This window comes from Condylura cristata, unplaced genomic scaffold (genome assembly GCF_000260355.1).
Source record: "Condylura cristata isolate star-nosed mole 26May11 unplaced genomic scaffold, ConCri1.0 scaffold00007, whole genome shotgun sequence".
Taxonomy (NCBI): Eukaryota; Metazoa; Chordata; class Mammalia; order Eulipotyphla; family Talpidae; genus Condylura; species Condylura cristata.
Window position 1 is genome coordinate 22138176 of NW_004567108.1, and position 10891 is coordinate 22149066.

Genomic DNA, 10891 nt, shown 5'->3' on the forward strand with positions numbered 1-10891 from the left:
CTTCCTTCCTTCCTTCCTTCCTTCCTTCCTTCCTTCCTTCCTTCCTTCCTTCCTTCCTTCCTTCCTATCTACCTATCTATCTATCTCTCCATCCATCCATTTAGAAATGGGTACAGGCCAGAGGTGCAGGGGCAGTGAGAGGATTCACCAGAAACAGAGTGGGGAGCAGTAAAGGCAGACTGACAAAGTACATTGCTGAGGGAAGTAGCAGGCAAGACAGGAGAAGTCTGCTGCACCATGTGGATCAACTCTGGGGTGGGGATCAAACTTGCATTGAAGCGGTCACTGCTTGGCTTCATGTAGTGCAGTTCTCCAACACGCTATGCCACCAGCGATGGCCTTTCCAAGAATTTTAATTCATACCAGTGGTGTTCTCTCCTCGACAACACCCCAATAAACAACAGGGATTACATTAGGCTGCACACACCCACCTACCAAACAGCTAGAGATCTGAGGAGATTTCTCTTGTGGACATGAACTATCACGGTTAAGGATGATGTGCTGGATCGCTGACAGGTTCTAGATGCAGAGCTTATTCAAAGCATGAGGAAACAGAAATAAAGAAACCTGGTCTCATAGAATGACAAAGAGTATATGACTATCCTGAAGACTTCAAGCAATAGCAGTGCTCATAATGTACTACAAGGAGGTTTTAGTAAAAAATCTGCACCCTTAACAGGGAACAAAATGCTATTTCTCCACAACTTTGGGTGAAACTGTTTTTCAACAGTACATATTACTTTTGTGATTAAAAAACAACTAATTTCATTAATTAAAAAAAAGAAAGAAAACAAAATGGTGGTTTATTCAATATTTAAAACATGTGTTATAGGATGAGGCATAAGTAAGTGAGATAAACATGCTAAATACATCAAATAATATTTCCAGTTTCTTTTTTTTCTAAAGATGTATTTATGCAAACAAGGACTGTGATACAGGGCAGAGGTGCAGGGGGGCAGGTAAGGGGATTCACCAGAGACAGAGCGGGGAGCAGAACAGCAGAACTACTGACATACACTGCTGAGGGGAGCAGCGGGCAGGCTAGAGGCCGTCTGCCGCACCATGTGGGTGAAACCCCTGGCACCACCAGGGAGGGCCCAAGGTACAATTTCTATTCTCTTCTTTTATATCATCCTTTACCCATAAAAATATCTCCATTATTATTAATGGACCTGGCAGGTATTATGTTAGGTGAAATAGGCAGAAGGAAAAAGATAAATATCAGATGTGGAATCACATGTTGGAATGTAAAGAAACCAAACAACTGGGAAGGAAAAAAAGCAAAACTGCAAGCTGACCGTAGATCTGAGGCAGACAGCAGGAGAGGGGGAAGAAAAGGGGTCAAAACAGGGGAGGGAAGGGAAGAGCACAAGGGATTATGATGACGGATTATAGGTGCTATAGTGGTGGGAGAACTACTGGGACTGTATCTGAGGCGACAAATCAAATATTGTCCAAAAATTAACAGGAACGTAAAAAAATAAGAATAATTAAATAAATAAGAAAATTTAAAAAAATATATTAAAATATTTTGACATTAAATTTCAAATTTATAGAATTAGCTATGTGAGGTCATGCCCATTTTATACTTTAAATTCCATTCCTCAGGTTGTGCTGAACTGTTTTGCTAAATTCATGCTCATCAATCGACTGTGCCCAGATGTGTTAGCCAAATACTTCAAATAGGTTTGACTGTAGGTTTGTTAAGGCTTCTTTTATCTTCAACTTGTTATATAGTCTATGCAACTTTGGATCTCTGTATCTGAGAAGGATTTAATAAAGTCATAATAATTTGTACAAACAAGCACATTCTCACAGACTCTAACTATATTTTGTCCTCAAGTATCTGTATTGCTAATGTCATATGACACAAAGAATAATTTGGCTGCAAGAATCTACTGAAATTGCTACAGACATTTTAAGATCACTTAATAGTTATATTAGAAGTCATAATCTAAAAAATACAATTTATGATAGCAGGAGAGAAAGTACTCTGAAATTCACACAGCTGCATCCATCACTATGTGTTTTTACATATGACAACATTATAGTGGTTCTTACTTAACACCAGTGATTATATAACTTCCAAGTCACCTTTTGTGTGCCCCCTTTTATGTTTGTATTTTCAAACGAAATGCATAGGAAAAAGGCAAAAATACTAAGTATCTATGGATATAGAAAGCATATTTCAAAGAGAAGCTCTTGCAAAGGTTAGTGGTTTGACCTGGGAAGTCTAAATAGCATGTCTGAATATTCTTCAGGACAACAGGTTATTAATCTTTGACGCTACTTATTAGCTTGAAAAGGGAATACTAAACCCAAAACCAAATTTCTTAATCTTACTTCTTGTTCAACAGAACAGTAGATAAGGAAATATTTAGGAGGAAAATAATCAGTTTTGATGATCCTTTCTCTGGTTATCTTGAGAAGGGAACCGATGCTGGATAGCTGCTTATTGCAAATCGGTTTATGAACTTTGCACATAAAAGGTAAAATGCTTAATACCAGATGGCTTCTGTGAATGTCTGCATCTTATCAGTGTCTTATTTGCATATAACAAAGAATTATAGACTCATTGGAGTCAGATGATATTGAAATTATGCCTTGACTCCCAAGTCATTCTACTCCCTACTCACAGGTCTGCCCAGTGTCTCAAATAGAAATGGACAGGGTTTGGTGACAGGATAAACAAACTTCAATCTCAGACTGTAAGAATCTATGGTGACTCATGTCACCAGGCGGGGCAAAGCTTCATCCTTCTTGGCTTCTGCTGGTTGGAACAGAGCAGAACACACAAGTATGTCCAGCCTCTGGCACAAACGTGGGAGTTGTTCTCAGAAGGATTGTGAAACAACGTCAAAATTGCCCAAGTTGCTCATGAAGAGAAAAGAAATTTCTTCTTCTCTTGAGGTGCGTCAGTTTTTCAGCTGCAAACTGTATCTGTCCCTTCAGAATCAGAAGCTTTCAATTTCTCCCTGGCTGCACTTACAAGCTTCTTACCAGTTTTTCCATGTCCCTTATAAATATGGGAATGACATACTTGATAGCCCAGATATTATAAAAAGGCTGTGCTAGCAGTCACCTAAGCCAACAATGCCTATAGTTCAAGATGTAAGATTTAAGCTTCCATATAACAACACAACTGTTAAGTATGATCCTTTAAAAATTGGCCTATGTACTTGCCCACACTTCAAAAGATTTCCTCTTCTGTGCAACTAGTTTAATTTCAATTAATACTAATACACTCAAAACATTATTTCCTGGCCCGAGAAATAATGCAACAATTTGTTTCAAAAAGGAAGTTGTCTGATAGATAACTTATCCAGGAATATATTTATTGAAAAAATAGGGTGAGGTAAGGGAACTGAAAGCTACTGCAAAGATTTTCATGCTCGTAAAAGGGAGAATTTTTTTTTAATATGGAAATTTATTTTTTAATAATTTAATAGGAAACAGGATACAATCTTAATAAAGTTTTACTTTTTAACTTTAAATAAATATGTGCCTTTCTTCCTTACAAAGACTTAACTATAAATATGCTTGGTAAAAAACAATGTAAATTCCATTTTCATGGGTAGTGATAACAAACAATAGTAGAAAATTGAGGAGTAAATCTTAGCTCAGACTCCATGGCAGGTTGTACCTGAAAGGGCCTCCTCACATATTGACATTTTAAAACTATATACAGCACTATTTACAACTGCCAGCAGCATGGACATTTAGCAGCCTAAATGTCCACCAATGGACAGCTGCATCAAAGTAAAATACTTCTCTACACTAGTAGATATTAATGAAAAACATGATGAATTCTCAGAGGTTGGGAGGCAGGGAAACAGAAAGACACAAAGGACAGTATGTAGGGAAAGATAAAGTGGTACAAGACAGAGCAGGGAAATAAGCAAAAAATAGGAGCTATAAATTGAAAATACAGAGGAAAATGAAAGGGACACTTTATAGTTTCTAGATTTTCAAAGACCTTTCAGGACCTGGCTACAAGGACCTTCCACAAGATGGAAATGTCACAATTTCTACAATGAAGATGAAGATATCTATTGAGATATAAAATGCAAAAAGCTGCTAAAGATTTAAAATGTAAAAATTCAGCTCCTTCAAAAGACAGCACTTTCCTGTGACTTACCATGGCCAGCGCTGACAGTTCGCAGAAAGGAGCATCATTCAACAAAAAGACAAAGTCTCAGACACAAAAAACTCATTTTACCTTATAGTAGTTCCAGAGTGAATCCAAATAAAAGTAGTTCTCACGCTCTTCCTTTTGTTTACGAGCCTGAATGAGTGGTCAATTTAAACTACATTTTGTCCTCTTTTCAAGGTGCACACACTCTCATGAAAAGAGATGTCCTTTGCACCTGAGTCTCCCCTTTCAAATCTACCATGTCCAACAGCCAAGCAGTTAGGATTCACCAGTCTTTGAAACAACTGAGCTTTAGTTCTCCATGGAACTAGGTCCAATGTTTCCTTCCCCAGGAACACTTTAGTTTTCACTTATTCTTGAATCAATGTCTAGTTAAAACTAAATTTTCTAGTATTCCAGTAGGATCCCTTTGCTACCTCATTAGTTTATGTTTCAAGGTAGAATTTACAAGTTCAAAGCAAGACAGAATTTATAATTTCAAAACAAGAAGGAATAAAAATCCAGTTTTCTGGAAATTACCTCATCTGATCCTTTCTTGTCTCCTGGTCTGGAAGGTGATCCACTGGTTTTTTCATTGACGTGCTAAAAATAATAAAAAAAAAAATATTATGTTTGATAGAGGGAGGTCATAAGTGATCGTTTAATAGTCATCTTAATCTCAGAGGGCTAAATATACAGACTTTAAAAACAAGGTCCTTTAATCTATCCAAGAATGCTGATAATTCCACACCAACGTAGGGGGGTTTCAAAAATCAAGGAAATCTACAGACTTTCATTTGGGACATAGACAGCTAGTCTGTAATTAATCAGCCACAGGTCTGATGGTGATCCCAGCGCGGCATCTCGTCTCCTGCAAAATGTCCCTGCAATTTAAAGCCCAAATTACCAGTGTGGGAGATAGCTGGTTTCCCAGGGAAATGAGATGTCTAGGATCATGTTTAGCCTCAAGTCCTACCTAACCATCAGTTCAGCATGAATTTGAGAGAGGACAAAAGCCTCCAAAGTCCACCCTCTCCTCTGATGGCCCTTGGCCACTGATCTCCTGGAGTTTTTCCTCCCTCAGGTGCTCAACATGCAGAAAAATCAGCCCTGAAGTAGCAAAATCAGACCTGTGACTTCCACCTACTATGGCTTTAGGGTTTCACTATGTCCAGAAACAGATCTGTCTTTTTCACTAGGACACAATAGGGAAGAACATAAGTATTTTTATGTTGCCTATAAAAACTTTAAGCCACCTATATATTCATTTGTTCTGATAACGTAAGTCATACTGTTTTTTTTTTTTTTGAGAAATGAAAGAAAATTTTATATTCCTGAGAAGGGAATGCAAAGACTTTCATTTCTTGCTTATTGTAGGATATGCAAGGAAGTGTGGATCCTAAATATAATGAAATAAAAACACATCATTGGAGTTCAAGCCTTATCACCTTCAGTTAAAATAGAACATACAATCCCATTATGTTCACAACCTAGGTCAGCTGTTACAAGTAAGAAGTGATAATAATAGTAACAAGAAAAATAATTTATGCTATTTATTATTTATATAATTTTCCATGTGCATTCTTATTTGATACCCAAAAAAGAGGCTCATGTAATTTTAAGAGTTCAAAAATTAGGACTGAAACTCACTTGGCTTGCATTTAACAAGGACACATACCTAGTAAATGGGAAACGTTTAAGAAGCAGGTTTCTAACAACATCTGTTGTGTACCACTATAATGTACTAAAAGAAATAAGAGAATATTTCCTATAATCTAACAGATATGCAAATTAAAAAAAAAGGCCCAGGATCGCCAAGCACAGTGCTACAGCTTTCCTTAACAGCTCTTTGTATGAGGAACTAGGGGGGTGGGGGGAAATGTCACTTTCATGAATGGAAGATTCTTCCCAAACAAATGCTCCTGGATTAGCAACTGCAGTTCTTGGTAAACAGCTAGGAAGGGAGAGTTTAGTAAGGGAGGCCTCTGCTGCGCTTGTTTTACCTAGATGCCCTGCTCAAGACTTTGCATGCCCACAGTTGAGAGCAATTAGTATCGTGTAATTAATGAATCTTGAAGGAAAAAAGGGCCATTTAAAACCCCACATTTATGTCACAGCTAGGTGGTAACTGTTAAGTTTTAGACTAACTGGTGAGTAGAGTCCAGAAGGACAGGCTGGGGCTAGAGTTAGGGGAAGAATCATTGACCATTTGGAGATGGAATTTGAGAGGGACAGATCTATGATAACAGAGATATGCCCAACTTGTCTCCTTCCAGAACTGTAAGTTTAGAACCGTAATATCACTTCATTTCTTACATTAAATTACATATCTTTTTCAGAATAGTTACAGGTAATGATCATATCCACTTGTTTTGGTGAGGGTACTGTTTTGAGTACCTCAATAATTTTTTTAGGAGGCGTTATTATTTGTCAGGAGTTATTATTATTCCATTTACAAACGGGAAAACTGAACAAGGTAACTAATTCTCAAAGTTCCAGGCTCTCCTTAGAGTCTCTCTCTGCCTCCTATATTTGCAGCAAATATATATTATGATTTATTACCTCACAGTAAATGCACTGTCTCTTCTCCCTTAAAATACAGACATAAAGACGTTTTCCTTTAACGTTTTTAAAGTTGTTGCAAAATTGCCCTTCTCCAGATTAGCCAAAATCAGTTATTTGTGTCCACTGAAATATTCAAAATTATGTAAATTCCAAATAATAATAATGTAAATCCCTTTTTAAGTTTGAGTTATAAAGACAATTTTAACTCTTAAAAATTATATATTCTAAGAGTGGTATTTTGTGATTTTAAAAGAAATAGGAAGCTTTTTATAATGTACAAAAATGTATACATAAATAAAAATCACATAATTAAATGGTGTTTTGGGGAACATTATGGGCTATAGTTCCTCAATTAATTTTTAACTCAGCTTTTTTATTGTAAATTCTAGCAATCAGAAATGTTGAAAAAATTATACAATGGCTACTGACATTCCCACCCTTAGATTTAACAGTGAACATCACTGCCATGCTTTGCCCTATTTTTACATTTATTTTTACATAAACAGACAGACTTATTTATTACATTTGTATCTGTGTCTATATTTGAGAATAAACTGCAGGTATCCTGAACATTACTCTTAAATCCTCCCACAGGAGTCTTTCAACATCTCCTGAAATTGAGGATATCCCCTCATATAGCTGAAGTACTGACATCCTTCTAAGAGAATTAGCAAGAATCACTTAATGCCATTCAATTTCCAGTTAATAGCAACTGTATAAATGAACCATTGCCCTCACCATTTCCTGGGACTTATTCAATATTCTGTATTCTATTCATTATGTAAAATCAGTTACATTTTTACAGAAAGTGCTTGATTTTTTTTAATCCATGGAAAAATGGAGCACTTTCTATATAACATGAGTTGGGGGAATGAAATATTTGGGAATGATATATTTCAAATTTGATCCAACACAGGAGTCTATAGCAAGATTTTCTAAAAGCAAACAGAGAAAATGTTGTCTACTACTAGAGGAAGCAGGAGAACAGAAGAAAGAGAGGTGAACCAAACAAACAAGAAATCACAGAGCACTTTATTTTCCACAGGAGAGAAAGGACAGATATAAGTATCTAATGTCTGCAAGGCCAGTTTTAGGCCTTTCCTCTCTGATCTCTTAGCCCAGAGCAAGTACAGGGGTACACACTCTCACTCAGTTTTATGGATAAAGAAATGAGGGTCCTGTCAGGTGAGCTTCTTCTCTGTGGCACCACGAATTAGGATCATGGTGTGTGATCAGAGACAGAATCCAATTAAAAATTATGTGAGGTGTTTTGATTCATATCAAGAAACACTTATGGACTCAAGTTTCTCAAGAAAGGCTCAACCCAAGATTCCAAAACAAAATCATGAGTAATGGAAACCCCAAAGAATCACAAGGACACCCTCCTATTTCAAAGATACTTTTTTTTTTCAAAAAGCTACTTTTTAAATAAAATTAATCAGCCACATAATACTTATAAATTCTATCCTACATTAGCAGCTGGAGAGGAAGCCAAAGAAAAGAAAAGCAGGATGCCAGACATAGGCAGTAAAAATTTCATTGGGAACATAAGGTCACCAAAGACAGGAAAACAACACGGAGGTGGGAGCTAAGATGGACAGAGGCAGAAAGTGCCCCGGGAGTTCGGAGCAGGGGAAAGATACAGAACATTCACCCCACTTTCCTCAAAAAGGAACACTTTTCCAAACTGTTTTTATCCCCTGGCATCACCACGCATTTGGTTGTCCATAGTCCTCACAACTAGGAGGCAGCATCTATCTGTTGAAAATCTTCAGCTCCTGCAAACTTATAAAGCTGTCAGGAAATAGCAAGCCAGGAAGTCTGGCTTGGAGTCCGCACCGCAAAGCTAAGGACTTGGTGCAGCCAAGACTTGGCACTGTGCTCGAGCAATTAGGCACCTTTCCTATTGTTACCCAGAGCCACTCAGACACATATTTGAGATAAGAATATGACTCTCTGATAAAACCAAACAAATGCCTGCACTTATCAAAAAAGAAAGAAAGCAGGAAAAAAACCCAAGCTTTTGGAAGTCCAAAGCAAGCTGTGAAAGAACACCAAATGCTTATGTGCTCCTAAAATGCCTTTGTTTTACTATAAACAAAAAAGTATTGAAAAAGTATTTTTAAAAGAATGGAGTTTCCTTGAAGGTGTGCGTGAACATTTTTTGAAACTTAATTGAGGTGATACTTGCCCCACACTGTAAATGTGAGATGGATTCTTGAGGACTTGGGAAGGCCACAGACTAATGAGTAAATTGTATGGTTTGTGAACTATATTCAAATAAAGTTGTTTTAAAAATCAGTAAAAACAAAATTCAAAAATAAATCATAGAATAAAACTCAGTTAAAAAAAGAAAAAAATTACTCCAGGTTATTTGAAAACAACTGGCAAAGTTTCCTTCTTCAACTTGGAGATAGGGCCATAGAGTCAGTGTTTGCATGTCCAACAATAACTGAGGCAAAGTCACCAAGCAAGAGGTTATCTTGGGGCTCTGGACATGCTCAGTGCACACAGCTCAGCTCTTGCACTGCACCATCAGTGCATGAACTGGGAAGGACTGTTTGGGGATGTCTTTAAGGATCAGAAGGCAATCAGCAGTCCTGGGGAACTCATGCCAGTACTGGGAGATCTGGATTTCGATTTTATTTGTTTAGGGTGGGTCCTGGGAATTAATATATTTTATAGACTTCCCCATCAGATTCGCATATTCAACTAGGATTGGAAAACACTAATTTGGAGGGGAGATTTATGGGCACCATGACAAGATATGGAAGTTTCTGCTCCCTAAATCACCCCACTGAGTCAGCAGCCTTGGGACCTTTCAAGATCAGGAGACTAGATAGCTCTGGGGCTCCCTGGGTAAACACAGCAAAGAAGCAGTGTGTCCTGTGTCCTGGCTACTCCTGAGCTTTGCCCTATTAATGGTACATCTTATCTTCATAGCTGCGCATAAGCCTCTATTTTTAATGAAGCAAACAAGTCAGCCCTTTATGGTACCCTCTTGTTCACTGATAACTTCATAAAGGTATATTTTATTTTGCCTTTCCAGTCAGACAATAAATTACATTCTTTGTTTTCCTGATTATGTAGTTGGGCTATGACAAATAATTCTTTATTGAGTGACTATATTTCCACAGACCTCTGAAAGTTCTCTGATGAGAAGTTTTGCTCTTTTCAGATCAGCAAACTCAATAAAGAGAAAGAAGATGATAAAAGAGTTTGAAAATTAAGAAGCAAAACACAAATTGATAGGTCCTTTAAGATCTTTCCTTGTATGTATTCTACTTGCTAAAACAAGATAGTTCTCAAGCAGAGGGACCAAGAGGCAAAGTTGGTTTTGCTTTAAAACAGTCTCCCTGGCATATATATGAACCTGTCTGGATGCAGGTGGTTTCCTTGCCCTGTCCAGCAAGGGTGAGTGCTGGCTCACTTGTTCCGTGGCTTCATCAGTTGGGTCAGTGGGAGGCACTGGAGGAAACTGGAGGTGGTGGGGAAGCAGCATTTACCCTTCCTTTCTGCCTCTGGAGCTTCCAGAGAATTTTCATCTTCCAAAGCGCCATCCCTCCTCCACTCAGTCTTTCCAATCCAGGAACTGTAGGATCTTCTCCAATTTCTAACCTCTGGATTGCCTCACCCAGTCCTAGTTGGTGTCCTAAACTTTTCCGTTCCCTAGGCAACCAACTCCTTTTACTCCACAGGGCACAAAGAAACTGGATTTGAAAGTTATGTGACCTTGGGCAAATAATTTAACCTTTCAGTTTTCTTTTTGTAAAAGCCCAATCCCTAGGACTGACATTATTTCAAAAGGAGCTAAGAGTCTGGCCCCTGCCTTGTTCATTTTAAGAGTAGTAACAGTTGTCTTGGATGGACAGATAAAAAAGAAATAGTTACTTCACTCTCTTCTTTTTCTCCTGCATCACTGTAATCGTGGTGAATTATAAGACAATGAAATGAATGTAAGAAGTAAGAAGAGGTTTAAAGGTTCCATTATCTAAGGTGTTAATGTTAGAAACTAAATGTCTTTTGTTTTCCCAAGTACAAAGGAATCAGGTTCATCTGACAAGTTTTTGTTTAGTGTTTTTTCTATACAATTGTTAGGGGGAAAGTGTGTCCTGAACAAACTCTACAGATACAGATTTGGTGGACTCCATCCCCACCCCTGACACTTCTGGGACCTGAGGGAGATTAGATAGA

At 37.7% G+C, this 10891-nt stretch overlaps 1 protein-coding gene across 2 annotated transcripts in view; it reads right to left on the minus strand.

Annotated features, from left to right (window-relative positions):
* CAST (calpastatin) overlaps positions 1-10891 on the minus strand; it is a 100362-nt gene that overhangs the window by 83888 nt on the left and 5583 nt on the right. For both annotated transcript variants that reach the window (XM_012721805.1, XM_012721806.1), the window contains exon 2: positions 4673-4735. In XM_012721805.1, coding sequence (XP_012577259.1) covers positions 4673-4735 — 63 coding nt within the window. The remainder of the gene's footprint in view (positions 1-4672; positions 4736-10891) is intronic.